Here is an 18,003-nt window from a genome sequence, read left to right as displayed (position 1 = left end):
AATGCTCCACGTCAGACGAAAAAAATAATTTCGAAATATTTACTAAAGTATAAATTAAAAAATTGCTTCGCTTGAACATGTTATTCGTAAGTATCATTGTCCCACAGGATGTAATAACATGGTCCGGATTATAATATCGGTTATTGGCGTGCATAATGAGATCGGCTGAGTGTAAATTAGGTGCGATAATTATTATTCCTACGGAATTCAAATCGTTAACGTGGTAACTGGTAACGGCGAGTAATTAAAACGCAGTACTCCGGCATACCCTATTTCAATTACGTTTGGCCGTGTAATAGTAATAATAATAATTCTCCGGCAAGACTCTGACTAGACGAATTAAATTCGACATTTGTCGAATAACGTCTCATTAAATTTCGACGCTCCGCGCGGCAATTAATCGACGACAAAGTTCGACACAGAATTTGACGTCAGAGGTGATCAACTACGTGCACCAAATATCCTCAAAAGCGACATTGAATTGTTGGGTTGCGGGAGGTGAGATTTTGATTCGGAAAAAAATTGTCGACGTTCTGCTCGCCAGCAGAGATCGGTGGTCCATACCGTTTTCAATTCAATAACTTACGACCCGTCAAAAAACGGTTTTTTTTTCATCAATTCATTTTTTACGTCTTAGCAATTCGCGTTTCAGGAGATCGATCGATTCACATAACAAAAACAACATATAATATTTCTACCGTCTATTATCTACTATCTAGGCCGGTTCTTTTGTCATGCGAAATGGGTTTCACAAACAATTTATGATTGTGTGGCGCCTCAATAACACTATGGTATTACACAAAGGTAATACTGCTACTGCTTCGGAAGTCTTACATTGCCATTGGCGTTGTTTGGATTTATTTTATCGCAATTTTAGACGATTCGTTTCGGCGTTCAGAATCAAAGGATAAACTCATAATTTATTTCCAAGTCATTTTAAGCTCGGGGCAGATTAACAAATTACTGTGTGACTCATCTGCAGCAGCGGGTGCAGCTAACGAAGTGCTCGATTTTCAAATGCGTCGATATAACGATGGATATATAATAGGTATATTGTATTGTCAAATAATAATCAACACCGATTGATTGCGAAATCATTCCTGTCGAAAATCGACTTATTAGCATCAAACAACTGATCGGACATGCACCATGGAACTACCATCGAAACAATCGTACAAAATTACACGCCACTCAAAATTTGTAAAATAAAAACGCCATCGGGTTTCGGGTTAACCAGTGCCTAATTATTCAGGTTTCGGTTAATACGGGCGGTGTTGTATACGGGATTTTTTGGGGCGCAAGATTTTTCGACGGTATTTAAGGGTGTTTCCGGCTGATCCGGGTGTGGGCACCGAACATTCGTCTTCAATATACACAACCCCTTAAATTAAATTACGCCACGGCCACCATAATAATAGGCGATTCACCGTGGCCTGGCAATGCGTACAATGACAACAACGTATGTATATTATATTATTATTATTACTACATTATTAATAATAACATCATATTATATGCGAACGAGTAAAAAGCGTTATTGTTCACATAATGTCATTGTACATAGATATAGTTTCGGCGGTTTACTCTTCGGCCATTTCGGCATTTACGACAGACTCTTGGCGCCGCAATACTAACTCGAGACGCATCTTGCAGATATTATATATAATGACCGCAAGTGCGTTTCATTTCAGTAACGATGATAGTAATCATTATTGTAGTTTGGATTCGTAGACATTCGCTTGTTTTTTCTTATTTGTCAATATTGCTTGGTGAACTTTTTTTCCTCTTTTTATAATATGATACAGTGTAATTATGAGAAGAAAACGCCAGAGCACAAATAGTTGAACATTTAATTTATAATCAAAAGTGTGTGGAAATAAAATGTAAATAGCAAAAAAGGATTTTCTTCTAAATCTCGAGATATTACGTGATCGTTTGGGTGAAATACGATCCCAGCGTATTTTACTAAAATACTAAAACGACGGTAATTTTTCCCCTTAAATCTCTCGTAATCGTTTTATTCTCATCAAGACATTTACCCCCGAATTACTGAACCGCGTTTAATGCGTCAAAACTAATGAATATTAAATTTATGGTAAAAAGCTGCCAATTACATAGACGTAATAGGTACCCATGGCTAGGATAGTAATAAAAAGAAACCCCATAGTCAGTCGTTAGCTTGACAGTTATTTAAATACCTTGGAATTGTAGTAGTGCATTATACAACTCCTACTACTACACAATTTCCGTAACATTGTAGTCTCTTGGAACGCTTTTATGTTTATTTCTTATTGATGAAACGTCGTAAAAGAACTTTGTGTAAAAACGCATTCATTGAATGAGGAAAAAAACAAGTCACTCAATTTAAAGCGTCTACGATATCATTATGAGATCGTGATGTAATCGTAAATTTTTAAAAATGGTTTATAAGTTACATTTATTTAAAAATTAGATTTCTTTTTTTTTTGAGCATAAAATATCAAAATAAATACGTACTGAACTTGGTAATAATTTCAAATCTGGTATACCTATAATTTTTTTTGAAATAAACTTTGTATAAATAATTTTTTTATAGCAATGAAACTGAATTAGAAACAGTAATGACCAATCGTTGTTTATTTGTATGAATAAATTATCATTATAACATAAATTATTGTAATTATCTATAGAAAAAAAAAAGCCAAAAATGAGATGATCTGTAAACTAATTTTAAACATATTTTAATGTTGAATTAAATCCGTACTTAAATTCTACTTCGTATCATAAGTTTTTGAAAAAATGCCAGTGCAGAAAAGTCATCGCTGCAAGACTAATGCAACGAAATTGTTCGCAATATATATAATATTGTAATCGGTTAACCGGACGAGAAAATTAGTATCGCTATAAAAAGAGGTAACATCGTATCCGATTAACTGATCTAGAAAATAGTTATTTCCTCGTCATAAATCATACCCACCTCCTATTATATGATTCCATTGCAATGTATATTAGGTACCTACCCGTAATTATTGCCAGTAAACACGCCACTTAAATTACATCGTTACAGGTACACGGTTATTGTTTCGTTTCATTGATAATATCCGTTACCGCACCGGACTGACGGAAACCGATTTTCTTTTTTCCAGGTGAACATCAGCAGTTCTTGGCTGTTGCCGCAAAACGAGTTTCCGGTTTTCTATCGACATTTCAGAGACAGAGTGACATGGTTCGAAGCCGACGCCGTGTGCCAATTTCACCACGCTCAACTGGCCACAGGTAAGAGTGTGGACGCTAACATATTGAATTAAATCGATGGCATTGTGTCTATATTGTGCAAGTATTGTACATGCTCGCTGCGGTCGAATCGGTCGTCGGACAAATAATAATGCTTAAAACAAAAACGCACAAAGCCGACCCCTGCGAACGACGTGTATTACGTCCGATGCCGGGCACCGAAGTTTTTAAAATGTTTTCGTCAGTTGCACTCGTGTCGACGTTGAACTCACTGAATTCAATCTCTACGCAACGGCAGAGTAGTCCGGAGTAGTTGTCAAACAGAGATTTTTGTGGTATTTTCTAGAATAAAACGTCCAAATTTGCCATCTCTATTTCCAGGAACCCTCTGCAGCTACATCGTCGACTCGTTTTATTAACTAAGGTATTGTTTTTGTTGTTTTCTGGCGCAGTTTTTCGTCCAAAGTTGTAATCAATACTCATGAAACACGTTCAGGACATTGAAATGATTAACAACAAAACTATTAACGAAGAATATGATTTCTATTTTTTTTTTTTTTTTATTCGAGAAATGTAAATATTTAAATATTTGAGTACTAAACGAATTGAACATGCACTGAAATACCAAACACGGCGATTGTGGTTTTTTTGTCGAGACTCTTGCCAAAAATATTTTTTGCATAATGTTTTAAACATGATGTAATAATTTATTTTTTAAGAAATTGCAAAGTCGCCGTGCAGCAACTTTTGTTGATAACACTTTTGGCGCAACTTAATATTGTACGTACCTATATATATATTGTTTAGACCCCTGAATAACGTATTTAAGATTATGCCGCTAATTATGTACAGTGACCAAGTTCGTGGTTGCTTGTGCGGAGAAAGAATTAAATTGTGAAATCTTACAACAATATATTCAGAAATTAGATAATATCTACTTAAACATATCTTTATTTCGTTCCACGAGTGTCGTATCTGCTCTCGTAATTCTAATTTTGGCTCAGTTACTTCATTAAAGTGTGTCACTATATTCATTTCTATGGTTCCGAATAACATTTCAATAAAATTATGAAACTTTTTTATACACTTTTATGCACATCATTTTTTTCACATTTTTTTTTAAAATTATCTTCTTAAGAATAAAAAAAAACATTGATTGAACCGTTTATCTAATGTTCTCATCTCGTGGTTCAGAAATTACCTTGCTGATCGAATATTTACATTTTCCCTGTATTAGTAACTATGTAACAATACTATTGTAATATAATGTTATTAATGTATTATTAAGTAACAAATTAGTAATTACTAGACATGGACTAATGATCTATAAATTATATCATTTTACTTAAAACATTTTTATACTTTAAACTCTGGTTGTGACGTATTGTGATTATTGTGATTTTTACTTGTGATATTTCATAACTATGACTATAGGTGCATGATAATATGTGCTTTGCTACTACGCCACACGAAATAAATAAATAAAATCAACAAATTAAACTAAATAATTATAATATAAATATAATAATTATATATACACTATCTATAACTTAACAATATTAAGAGTTTGTAGAAAAGGTTCTAAATCGCATTTTTTTCAAAAGTAATTTTTTAACAGAAACGGTTTAAGAATGCAAAGGAGCGTTTTTTAAGCTAACATTCGTGATTATTAGATCATTATTGATGATTTTTTAAAACGTAAAAAGTTCTCAGTCGCCAAAAATTAAATTGTAAACACAATTCAATCAAATTAAAAACCAAATTATTAACAACTCATGTATATGAAAAGGTTCTAATTAAATAAATCACTGCCAAAAGTTATTATTGTACTATATAATATTATGGTACACAAAAACTGATAAAATTAAAGTCTGTTTTACTTGACGTATTCCGGATATAATACGGAGCGACTGACGACCGTTAACGACGATAAAATAAATATGTAATCAGCCGTTATCACTAAAGGAGATATCAGATAGTGATATTTTACTATCGAAATCTATGTTTCGATGTTTAATAATTATTAGGTACATTGTTTCGTGGGAGCAATGCAAAATCATTATTCTGAATAGGATTCAGTAAGCAATAATAAAAATAATAAATAAAAAATGAAAAAGTTCATTAGAATTTAATTATATATATTCTTTTATTTTAGGATGAAAAGGTTCTAATATTGTTGAACCTTTTCATACTACACAATTTATAATTTGTACTTTATTAATTTTTGTACCACCCAATAAGGCAAATGAATATTATAATGTTGTGAATTAAACTATACAATTCCTTTAATTTAAAAAATATGTTGTCGAGGAGTAAACTATTTGAACTCAGACCTTAGAATCGCTCTCCTGGACAATTTCATGAAAACGACTTGGAACCTTTTCATTCTAGACCCACGAGTTGTAATTTTGTGTCTTATAAGTTATAACTTTTTGTTGTTAGTAGTTCATCTTTGTTTCATACCATAAAAATACTTTTGAAAATGTCCTCTCACTCCAAATATAAACAAATAATAATTCGGGTGACTATATTATATTTGAACAATAGTTTTTTTTATTTATTTAAGATTTATTTTATGTTTCACATAATTGAAAATGTTCATGACATTTTGAATACCTAGTCATAAGGCATTGGACTCGTGATTATGGTTATTTGAAAATAACATTTTTCAAGTTATCACGACCCGACCGTGTTACTTCAATACCGACAGCCATAATATCTGACCAATGTCGCTATTTTCACCCTTGCCAAATGGGTTTTGTCGTTCAACTCGTAACAGCCCTGTATATACATGGACATTTTGCAACGCACACGAATGGAAACAGTTAACGAGGGGAATGGCATTAATTCATGTACCAGAAATAAAAAAAGATAAACATTTATATCCGTTGATGAACAGACATTAATCAAACTAAAACCCGAACAATTTAAAGGACAGAACACAGCACTATTTATTCGTTTATTCCGAGATGATTATCATATAGTATTATGTTTTGAGAACCATATAATATAATTTCATTTTATTGTGTCATTACAACGCATTTCTATACATGCAGAGAAAACAAATTGTTGTACAAGAATTTCTCCCCAGAGGATTCTCACTAATTTCATCGCATTCATTTTTATTTATTAGTATTTTTATTGTCATTGTTTTTTATTTTTCCATTGTATTTTCGTTGCGACGAAAATAATTTTGCAAAAACGTCAATTTGCAAGCGTTAAGTTAAATTACCATCAGGACAAAAAAAAAAAATGTCAATTGTCCGTGTTGTTGGTACATGATATATGAGCCATGTGAGTCACCGGGTTAAATCATTTTTATTTTGTCAGCCTACAACTTACGAGCCCGGTGCAAAGTGTTTCCTCTTAGGTCATACACGACCCCTCAAAATGACACGATTTACAAGTTATTCAATACCTAATTAAATAATAAATTTGTTGGACATATTTTTGCCCAAATCCATAATATTAAACAATTGTTAACGATAATTAGAAGGATCCGCTAACTACTAAAGAATTCAACGTTCGAATTCCAACAGTATGACATTCAAAATAAAAGCCCTTGGGCCCCCATAGATTGGTAATTTTTGGTTTACTTTCAAAAACGTCTTTCAGTGTGTTTTAGTATTATCGTTGAGTGATAACTGTTCTGTGATATTTTCACTATTGATAAAAAGAGCGGAAAAAAAACAATTTGGGACAAAACTATTTTTTGATTTTGATTTAATAATCATTTTAATAACTAATACTAAAATGAAAATAAATTAATATTGTAATATTATACCGTCACATCAATATAATATTATCGTTAAGCTACGTTGTGAGCTGGTGTTATCTTCTTCAAAATAATTATCTAAATGTTCGTCTCGAATCTCGACTAAGAGCATCATATTATTCCAATACCTTCATGCATATTGCATTAAAGCTTTGAAATTATTACTATGATTGATTGGATTTTACCAATAATGACTTTGCTTTCTTGTGTTATTGATGACAATTTGATTATTGATGATTTGATAATTTGATCAAATGTATGATACATTTTTTTTTATTCGTAAAAGTCGACGAAAAACTGTACGAATAAAAGTGGCAAATATTCATATTTTGTAATGAGCATTATTATAAAGTTACCCAGCTAAGTAACTTATAAGTTTGTAAAAACAAAAATTATTGAAAGCTTTTTTAAATATCATAAAATATATTACACCGAGTAGGTGTATTATACAATAAAATGCAATTGATTTTAAGGAGAAATGTGTATTCTAGTGACCATACACTAAATTTTAATCATTCATCAAATCACTTACCTTTTGATTTTAATAATCTTTGATTGCATGGTTCATCATCCACCAACGTGCAACTTCATAAAATAATAATATAATATAATAATAAATAAAAATACTAATACAACGCAATGTCGTGCATGGGCCACTAGACCAGCGGGTTCTCAAACTGTGGTACGCAAAATACTACATGTTGGTACACGGAAGGCCTTAAGTAACACTGAACCAGATATTTCATCGCTAATATCAAATCCACAAATCCAAGGTTCTCATTGAAAATGTATTATTTAATTCATTCATTAATTTTTAAACACTAATAAATGTGTATTAATAAATAAATAATAACTATATTGTAATATTTTACTGCATTTTTATTTAAAATAAATGTGTTTAACAATGTAAAGTTTGTATCTTTCTATTTGTAACCATCAGTGGTACGCGACTAATTGATAGTATACTTAAGTGGTACGCGAAAAAAAATGTTTGAGAACCGCTGCACTAGACCAATATGATAAGGTTATATTTATTACAATCAAGTATGTTGAAATAATTCGATTCACTAAGGGTAGGTGAGTCTGCTGACCAAAAATATTTACATTTTTCGATGTTAGTACAAAAACGTTACCAACCGTGCAAACTACATAATATACCTATTATAATATGTTAAGCACACATTTTTTTTTCGATGATATCGTAAAAAACTGTATTATTCATGCAACAAAAAACCCATATATTATGTTATGCAGATTAATATTATTAAGCAATATATTAATTGTGTCTACCTATGTATATTTTATTGTTTTATACGTATACAACTTGAACAACCGCGTTCTATTCAAAATCCCCGGCTTGCAATTAATTAGCTGTATAAACAATAGAATAATTTATAAATATATTAAACACTACATTCTCTATCTTGTTTTTTATATACATGTTTAAGTCTATTAACATGATGATCATTTTGTTTTTTTTTACGACGCTGGTTTGCATTCATTTATTTTTAATTGCAATTCGTCTAATTTAAAATTGTATATCTTTTTAAATTAGAGTTTCGCATGATTTAAATTTATTCAATTCTAAATATTTGACTGCATTAACACTATTTTAAATAAAATTATTAATTAATCGATTAAATCGTATTTTATCTCACGTTTTTTTACAATTCGATGTTGAACAGTTTAATCAAATTTATCAGTATGTAAATTGTATTAATTATATGGAGTGCCAATTTATTTCAAATGTTTTATTGGTCAATTATAAATTGTTCATAAGCGCATTATATTTTAATGTCCCTATGAATATAATATGAAGCATAATATAACTCTGATAGCTGATTGTGTTCGTATGCAATTCTGAGATTGTATTAAAATGCCAAGTAACTTGAAACCAAAATCAAACTGTTGAAATAATAGATATCGAATTTTTAAAAATCTAGGGTAAAAACATATTAGTCCACAAAATGGCATGTATCTACAAAAAAAAATTAGAATATATCGATTTCTCAATAAAGCGAAAAAAAATGTATATGACCTAAAAACCATCTACATGTTTAATTATTTAAATTTAAAAAAGGTTTTAAAAAATGTTTAGAATACTTATTTTATTTGAAATATGCGTTCACATTAAATTATACATAAAATAAATGAAAAAAATCATCTTAATCGTATAAGCTAAATAGTTTTTTCACTTTATTCACCGACGTGTGAAATTAGAGTGCTAATAGCGACTTATTTATAAACCCATTATTATTTTTTGTATTTTATAGAGAATCCGTCAACATTCATACAATTATTAATACGAATTTTGTACCATACATATTATAAAATGGTTCAATATGTTATCCACAATTCGACGGTATCTTCGTTTATTTGTGTTTTAATGTGATAAATTATTAATTGGCTTGATTACGACTTTGCAAACTGCGAGCTATTATGCAAGACTTAACGATTTTAGTGGTTAAAAGTTTAATCTGCGGAATCACTTCAGGTTTCAAACTAACTTTGGACTTTACCACGAAAAAAAAGTAGTTAAAATGTATATTCAATACTATCGAGTCCTAAATAACACGAACGTGGAAAAAACTTATTCGTCTTAAAACCTCTCGAAATGTCACCGTTGATATATATGATTTTAACGTGATTACATTAAAAATTCTATCGTCCTAAAAATCGATTATTTTGTTGATAGGACCCTCCATACACGATTAAACATGGTCAGTTATCTGAAGTAATGTCCAAAAATATTAATGATTGTTATTTTTTGTCTGTTTTAGAATAAAAAAAATGTATTACAATTATCGGGCGGGTCATTTCAAAAAATACACTAATCAAAAATACACATACCCCTAACAATAACTTGATAATATGTAATTTATGTAAAATATAAATTCTTACTTAATTATTACTTTTTTGTACACAACTAAGCAGTACACCGTATTAATCGATTTCTAGTCGATTGAGATTAATTATGTAATATAAATTTCACATTCGGGCAATAGTTGGCTTAATCTTGTACCAGAATTTGATTATTCCGGGGCTTAACAGTAGAATGAACCATTTTCAATAAAATAAAATTAGGAATGATCTAAACTCTATTGGAAACGCTAAATACGACATGGTGGTTAGCTTGCAATGTGTGTTACATTTTAATTAAGCACAGTACTCGAAGCCTTTTGTTTCGTGCGAAACAAACAACTGCACAATTGCATGCTATTTCCCTGTCTATATAATTATCGCGGATCATTAACCAATAAAAAAAACTTCAACAATAGTCTACAAAAAAATCGGAGGAGTTCTCCACTCAAAAAAAAATCCAAACTTAGGTTAAAATCAGGACATCTTTCAATCAGACCATCACTATAACAATAATAATATATCTCATTGTTTATTCACGTCAGATGATGTAATTATTGTAAATCTATAACTTTCTAAAAACATTTGGTACCTGCCTATGTCGAAACAATTGATGGATTAAATAATAAAAAAAAAACATCTTCATTGGTGAACACAGAGTGTAGGGTACACTTGGAAAAAATTGGACTTACACACGGTGGACTTAATTCTATCGAAAAATCACCCGGAAAAGCAACAAAATAGTAATAGGTGTTATCGATAAATGCAACTAAATATATTTTCAATAATATCTTCAAGGGTGCGGTGTTGTATAACTTTACCCCGAACCATGAAAATATGAAAAGAATTGATTTCACAAGCTATATTTTCAATGCTTTACATAAAACGGAAATAAAAAAAATCGGACGCCAACATAGATGTCTTATTGTAGTCGCGCGCTTACAAATTATTGTAAAGGTTTTTTTTTTTTTTTATCTTCACGCGGAGCTATCTCAGTTGACCTTTTTTTATCGGCCCACGCGAGGAGAGACAGAGACAGAGACCGTCATAATATGATATTATGAAATAAATTATTGTTATGCGCTGCCGTTTGCTGCCGGAAAAGAGTTTGTCGGTTTTTCTTATTCGTCTTGGTTTTTGGAAAACGCGAATCCGGAAATTTTTGAAGATTCCGTCGACAAATACGTGCAGATGCCTATTATTTAAGGTGCGATGATGCCCTAGATACTGTCACCACCGCACTTCAGAACGCTCCCCGCCGGGCGGTTTTCACGTTTTCCTTTCCTTTTCTTTATTTATAATGTTTTTTCCATTTTTTTTTTTTGCTCTCGTCCCGACATAATTTAGGCGATTGTCATTCAATAATGGAATTTGCCGTCGTCGACTGCGTGTCTCCGGCACCGGACGCCGCAGCGTACGACAATAAATTTATCTCGAATATCCTGTCCGTAGCTCATAAATATCGTGATAAACGACGACGGTTGTATGGTACTAAACACTACCCCCGCGCCAGGGGGTGGAGGGGGACGCGCAGTTGCGGGGGCGGTGGCGTTTTATTTTTTAATAATCGGCCGGAAAATCTATTCATCAGATCTGCCTCGTTTCGTCAGACGTATTGGTTTGCACGAGCACGCGCACCAACGCAACGGCGTTTATTAATCGGAAAGGTTTTAACTTAACGACGTGCCATTAAAATGCGTATAGACACCCGAAATTATTGCAGCAAGGCAGTGCATTCGGAATAATAGAGAAAAATGGTGTACGAATAAAATTATACAAACGGTAAATATCGGGTTTTTTGTTTCGTTTAGGTATAGAAATTTAACAATGGGCACCGCAATCGCTATCTATGGGATTTTGGTGACTTTTGCATTTTTTTTCTGTAAGTGAGCTATTTAGTTCCGCCCAAAAAACTAAATTTGTTTCGTGGTATAACAGTTATTTAGAATGTGTAATATTTATTTTACACTTTTAAGCTCATTTTTACAAATATTACGTTCATTTCATCCATTCAAACTAATTTTTGGTTATTTTGAGTTTTTTTAATATGTGTTGTATAGGTAATCTCAATTAGTACCTATAGTATTCTCATAAAAATAGTACCTTTGAACTTATATAGACTACATACCACAATATTATCGCTGTTATACCAGTTTTCGATAAAATTATTGTCACCTGCCGGTGAATAGATAAAATTTGAATATGCTTGTTCTTTGTATAATTTACTTCTCAAAACAAATTTTTACCTTTTTTTTAATATAAAAAATGAATAAATAATAATTAATATTTATATTTATTTTAAAATTAAATTATTTTCGCTCATCTAAGTTCATTTTTTACAGTTTTCGAATCATTTTTGCATTTTATTTTTTGGTGCATTTTTGAGTATTTTTTAGGTCATTAAAATCTCAGCTCTAGTTATCAGTATATGAACTGCTACTACTGCAGTATATCTAGGTATATAATATAATATAGGTTACCGATTACCTGATAATTAACAACTAGGTACGTCGTGTTTAGTGTCGTGTCGATCATTTGCATTGTGATTGGACATTAATTTTTGGTATCATGTACCACAACCAAATTACAACCGAATATACCAAGAATTGACTACGGCTCAACTTTTAAACCATGTAGTTACCACGCCCTAGCACGACATTACACACGGAGTAGCTGTGAATCCGGCTTTGAAATATTTTACGATTTTAACAGGTTCAACCACAAAAAAATTAAATAATATTTAAACGAAATCGTCCGTGTAATTGGTGACCATATCCTTACCGGGTATAATACGATGAAACATGGATTGATTCGCAAAATTAAAAGTACAGAATCTGATAGTTTGTGGTACGTGCCTCCATACCAACTCGGTACACGGCAATGTCACCTAGACATATTTTTTTAAATTAAAAATGTTGCATTTATATTGAATTCAGTTATGTTGACTTTAAATTAAATAACAAATGATCAAATTACCTATTTCAAAGTCCAATACGACGGAGCTGATTCGCAAGCCTTTCAAAAACTGAATGCTATTTAATGTTTGTATTTACCAATTATTATACTACCAATGAATATAATTATAAACAAACAGCGACGTACAGGCAGAATGCAAAATTAATTGTATTTCAAAGTAAAATAAATAAAAATACATAGGTACCTAGGTACTTCCGTTAACACTTTTATTTAATTGCAAAATAATTTTTAAAAGTACTGGGAATTTTGTACTTTTTATTAACGATTTTAATTATAACTAACAAACATAAGGACACTGGTTTGTGATTTGAATCTTGTAGCCGGGGTTTGCATCGGTTAACATCAATATTTATTATTTATACTTTGAAGCCGTTCAGCATTCAACGTAGCTATCAGTTTTAAATTTATAATTGTTTGATCATTTTTCTCTTTTGGTCGTGTCTTAATAATAATTAAATACAATCTAGAAACCAATAATGAATATTTTTTCTACGTAAAAGGTACTTTTTAGAGCATTAAGGCATTTGGATCAAACCCTTTCATTTATTATTTTATTTACATAAACATATCGTACACTGAGTTATATTAATTCGTTTCATACTAAAATAGTAAAAATACAGTATAGAAATTTTATGTTGTGCAATAGTAGGTATAGCTTTTATGGTGACTAGTTTTTATTTTTCTGGAACGGTTTTTTAGGGTGCAGTAAAAGGCATGAATAGTTTCGCGATAAGCCTTTTTATGGATTGAAAATCGAACACGGGTACCTACTTTAAGCTGGTAATTTTTAAAATTTCCCAGTAGTTAGCGATAAAATCGTGAAATCGTAAAAAAAAAAACGGAGAAGGGAGAAACGTAAGCAATACTATAGTTGCAGGTCATGGACGATTTGTGTCGGAAAAAAACCTTAAGTATAAGTACCTAATATATTCCGGTCACGTTTACTATAATATATTATATTATTATTATTTATTATGTAACGGTCAGTACCGGTTAATCATTGCCTAAAATATTATTATACCATACAGGATGATTCTGCAAGCATGCTCGCCGACTTATTTCTTCAATATTCCGGTTATCCGAAGGCTGATTTTCGGATTTTTTAAATATACTTTCTTAAAGACCACATATTCAAGCTTTCAACATTTTTGTACTACTCGTGGAGCGTCCTGTGAAAATACAAACATCTGTTTTTCTAACTAGAACTTTGTCTTCTACATCTCATTTTTTGTAGATTATTCGTATAAACATTTTGAAGTACAAGAATCAAAACTCGAAAGATTATAAATGTCGAATTATTCAATTTTGTGTGCTAAGGATAATAGGTCCACAATAATGGGTTTGAAAGATTGGGAGCATCTATTATGATATGAAAGTCTAATATTAATCTATCGACATAAATAATTTTTAAAAATGGTCAGTTATAACGAATATTAGATCCAATAAATTTTTTAAATTTGTTTCTAAGATCTATTTTAAGGACTATTATCTTTGGTGGCTTAACATTAATGTTTATAATGTTTTATAATTAGTTATAAATATAAAACATGATCTTTAATTTTACTTAAAAAATTACGAATATCAGATTTTTAATACAGCTGCACGATTGAAGAAAAAAAGTGTGAGGATGATCGGTGGATCACGAGGTATACCTTTTGACGTGAGACATAATTAATAGACACAACCGTTCGTTTTTATATTAATTACACTATTGAATAATTTCAAAAGATTTTGATTTTTTCATTATTTTCCTAATTTTCTGTACCGACGATGATACACTGTCAATTTTTTTTTCGAATTAGTTTTCAGATCTGTTTTTTATTTTATATTCAACAATACATTGATCCCCTTAAATCATTTTTACATTCTATTTTACGTTTTATATATTTATTTATGACGTAATAAACTGACATTTTATTAATCAATATAGGTAAGAACCCTGTATCTGGAAACTAAAATGATTAATGATCGAAATTAGTGCCTTTTTAATGGCCAAACGGCCCATGACATTTTCAAGAAATATCTGGTCATTCTGGCGCCGAAAGACTTACTACCGCCATGTATTGGTTTTGCGCTATTTGTTATTTACTGCGTTATTTTTATAACGGTAATGCATGGTTTTCGTGGTAAATGTTTGAAAATATTTTTTTAATTTTATAATTTAAAGTCTTTAAAACTCACGAGTTTAGTGGAACAAGGGTTACTTCGCTAAATTCGGTGCACTTCTCTTCTCCTATCCAGACTTAAGATCCCTATAAGTTATTACTAATCAACTACTCGTTCGAAGAATCGATTTTATACGTCAAAGAAATATGAAATTTAAAAAAAAATAAAAATAAAAACCTCGAAAGTTATGACGATAAAAAATGCGTTAAATATAATGTTTTCAAAAAATATGCGTGTGAACTATTATCGTAATGACTTAAAACGATACAAACATAATATATTATGCCTTCAAAAACGTTTACGTTCCCCGAGAAATTTGCTGTTGAGTGATAAAATAATCACCTAGTAAATAATAATATCCGTAGGTAAGGTTGGCAATTTTGAAAACCTTGTGGATATAATAGATATATACATGTATAATGTACCTGAGAGTGTATTTTATAAATCCATATATTCATAACACATGTATGTATGGATTACATACTCAGGTGAGTATAAGCAATAATAGAATATTATATTATGTTCGATTCGTCTTTATTATTTTTTTTTTACTATGAAAATCGTTTTACCGACACAATGGAGGATTCGTTATAGTTTCCTCCGGAGGCGGCGAATCGTCGCTACCGACCCACAGCAACTTAACAAGCTTCGTCAGCTATTTTTGAAAGTTCGATATGCTTAAATGTACGCATATTATTGTTGTGCCAGGGCAGTGAAGTTATTGCATTTGCATGTGTTTTTTTTCCACGGATGTTTATATACGTTGCAAATAGTGAGCTTAAAATATGCTTCATATTTCGCTGAAATATTAATTTAAACACCATTTTTTTTTTACCGCAATAACGTGCAATTTTGATAAAAATTGTTTACATTAGTGTAGTTCGAACTGGTCTTTATAATGTTCGCATAGTTATAAGGATACTTAACTTGAAATATTATAAAATAAAAATCAAGCAAACGTAGGAGTGCACAAAAAATGTGCAAATGTGCATAATTTTTAAAACATTTCTATAGCACGACGATTGCATTATTATGTCGTCAAAACTTGTCCTGCAAATGAATATCAAACAATGTTATCGACCATCGTCAATATTGACAATCAGTTATGTAGACACCCATATTGTAGTTATTTTTAATCGACGTCATTTAGTGGCTCGTTATAGGCTACTTTGTTACGTCTATTTTGTATTTTCGTCTGTTAGAAAGTCGAAAATCGATCCATTTAAGTGGTTTTAAGATACAACGTGTCTGTATTAGGCTATAATATTTTTCTGTTGATAGCAGTGTTACCTTATACTTTGAAAGAAGTGTGTGAAGTGTAAATATGTATAATTTGGCAATACATCGTAACACACCTTATTGGTTTTTATACCTTTTTTGAAATCAATTCAAAATGTCCTCAACAAATTAGTTACAATAGTACCTAAATGAAAAAGTCAATGTTCCGTTACTTAAAAATTAGTAACATAAATTCCAGGTTGTTTTTGTACAAGTTAGACGCAAGGAAAGAAATTCTAATTGTTTCCAACAATTCTATGAAATTTGATTTTTTGTACAAACTATTTAAATGCAATTTTTAATACACTTGAATGCAATGCACTGAGTGAGTTTTTCAATGCAATAATTAAATTGTATTACTATTACTATGACTATTGGTATCATTATAATACCATCACATGCACCGACACGAAATTTCTTTTGTGGTGGCAAAATGTGCGATTTTTCGACCACTACAATAACCATGGTATAAAATCCACTTAAATTACTATGATTAATATTAAGCTAGGTTTAGACTGACGACAACAAATAATCAACAATTGTCCATAATAATATATATTGTAGACGATATTGTAGAACGCGTACCTACATCTAATACAATGTAGGAGCTATTTTTTCAGCGTCCACAATACTGCTCCACTATATTATATTTTGTGACGTCAAAATATTCCATTATATTATTATTGTGGTGTACAAGGTGTGGTTTTAAAGTTTTAAACATATTAAAATTTACTAAAAAGTTATCTGTTTTTGACATTTTCTGTATGGTTTTAAATATCAAGAAAGTTCCGATTCTAACATTTCACATTCCATCGATTTATTTTTTCTTAAACAGCTGGTTTAGTGAAATTTAACTTTAAATACTTTAACACGGTGTTTGTCGAGAATAATAAAAAAAATCAATAAAAATATTAATAATAAAGATGTAATATACTCAAACGTTGAACAACAGATTAAAGAAAACATAACCTCCCTTTGGCAAGATATATGGAACACCCAAACAAACAAATTAAACCAAATTAAACAAACAGTAAAAATATGGAAAAGAAACCCTAACATAAGTATCACAAATGAACAAATATTAATCGAGCTAGAATTGGTCTCACAAAAATGACGCACAGATACTTGATGTCAAAAGACGACCCACCAATATGCCAAATATGTGGCACCTCACTATCTATCAAACACATATTCGAAGAATGTAGAAAATACCGAAAAAAAAGAGAAGAATCAAACATAAGTCACGACATTGGAGGAAGTCTATAGGACCAAATCCAGAAAACGAAACCAAAACAATAAATTTCTTCAAAAAATCACAAATATTAAAATGATTATAAGTTAACAACAACAATATTGCCACGTACCTATTAATAAAACACTAATTGTTTATAAAACCATGTATTTATTTTATTTGTATATAATTGATTAATTTGTTTTAATTTGTTTTTTTTTTTTTTTTAATTGGTTATTTTTTTTAAAGTAAATAAATTAATTTAACACTAATGGCCCCAGTAGTCGAAGCGGAAATTTGTAAATTTCATGACCAATAAGAAAAATAAAAATAAAAAATGTAATATTTTGGTNTAAGTTAACAACAACAATATTGCCACGTACCTATTAATAAAACACAGATTTATTTTAAAACCATGTATTTATTTTATTTGTATATAATTGATTACTTTGTTTTAATTTGTTTTTTTTTTTTTTTTAATTTGTTATTTTTTTTATAGTATATA

At 30.5% G+C, this 18,003-nt stretch overlaps 1 protein-coding gene across 1 annotated transcript in view; it reads left to right on the top strand.

Moving 5' to 3' along the window:
* Positions 1 to 18,003, top strand: part of LOC111041440 (serine-rich adhesin for platelets-like) — a 298,777-nt gene that overhangs the window by 211,104 nt on the left and 69,670 nt on the right. The window contains exon 2 of the mRNA XM_022325712.1: positions 3,126 to 3,255. Within this exon, the coding sequence (XP_022181404.1) occupies positions 3,126 to 3,255 (130 nt within the window). The remainder of the gene's footprint in view (positions 1 to 3,125; positions 3,256 to 18,003) is intronic.

The sequence above is a fragment of the Myzus persicae genome, unplaced genomic scaffold, assembly GCF_001856785.1.
Source record: "Myzus persicae strain clone G006 unplaced genomic scaffold, MPER_G0061.0, whole genome shotgun sequence".
Lineage (NCBI taxonomy): Eukaryota > Metazoa > Arthropoda > Insecta > Hemiptera > Aphididae > Myzus > Myzus persicae.
Note: the sequence above shows the minus strand (reverse complement) of the source record. Positions and strands in the feature narration are given on the sequence as shown.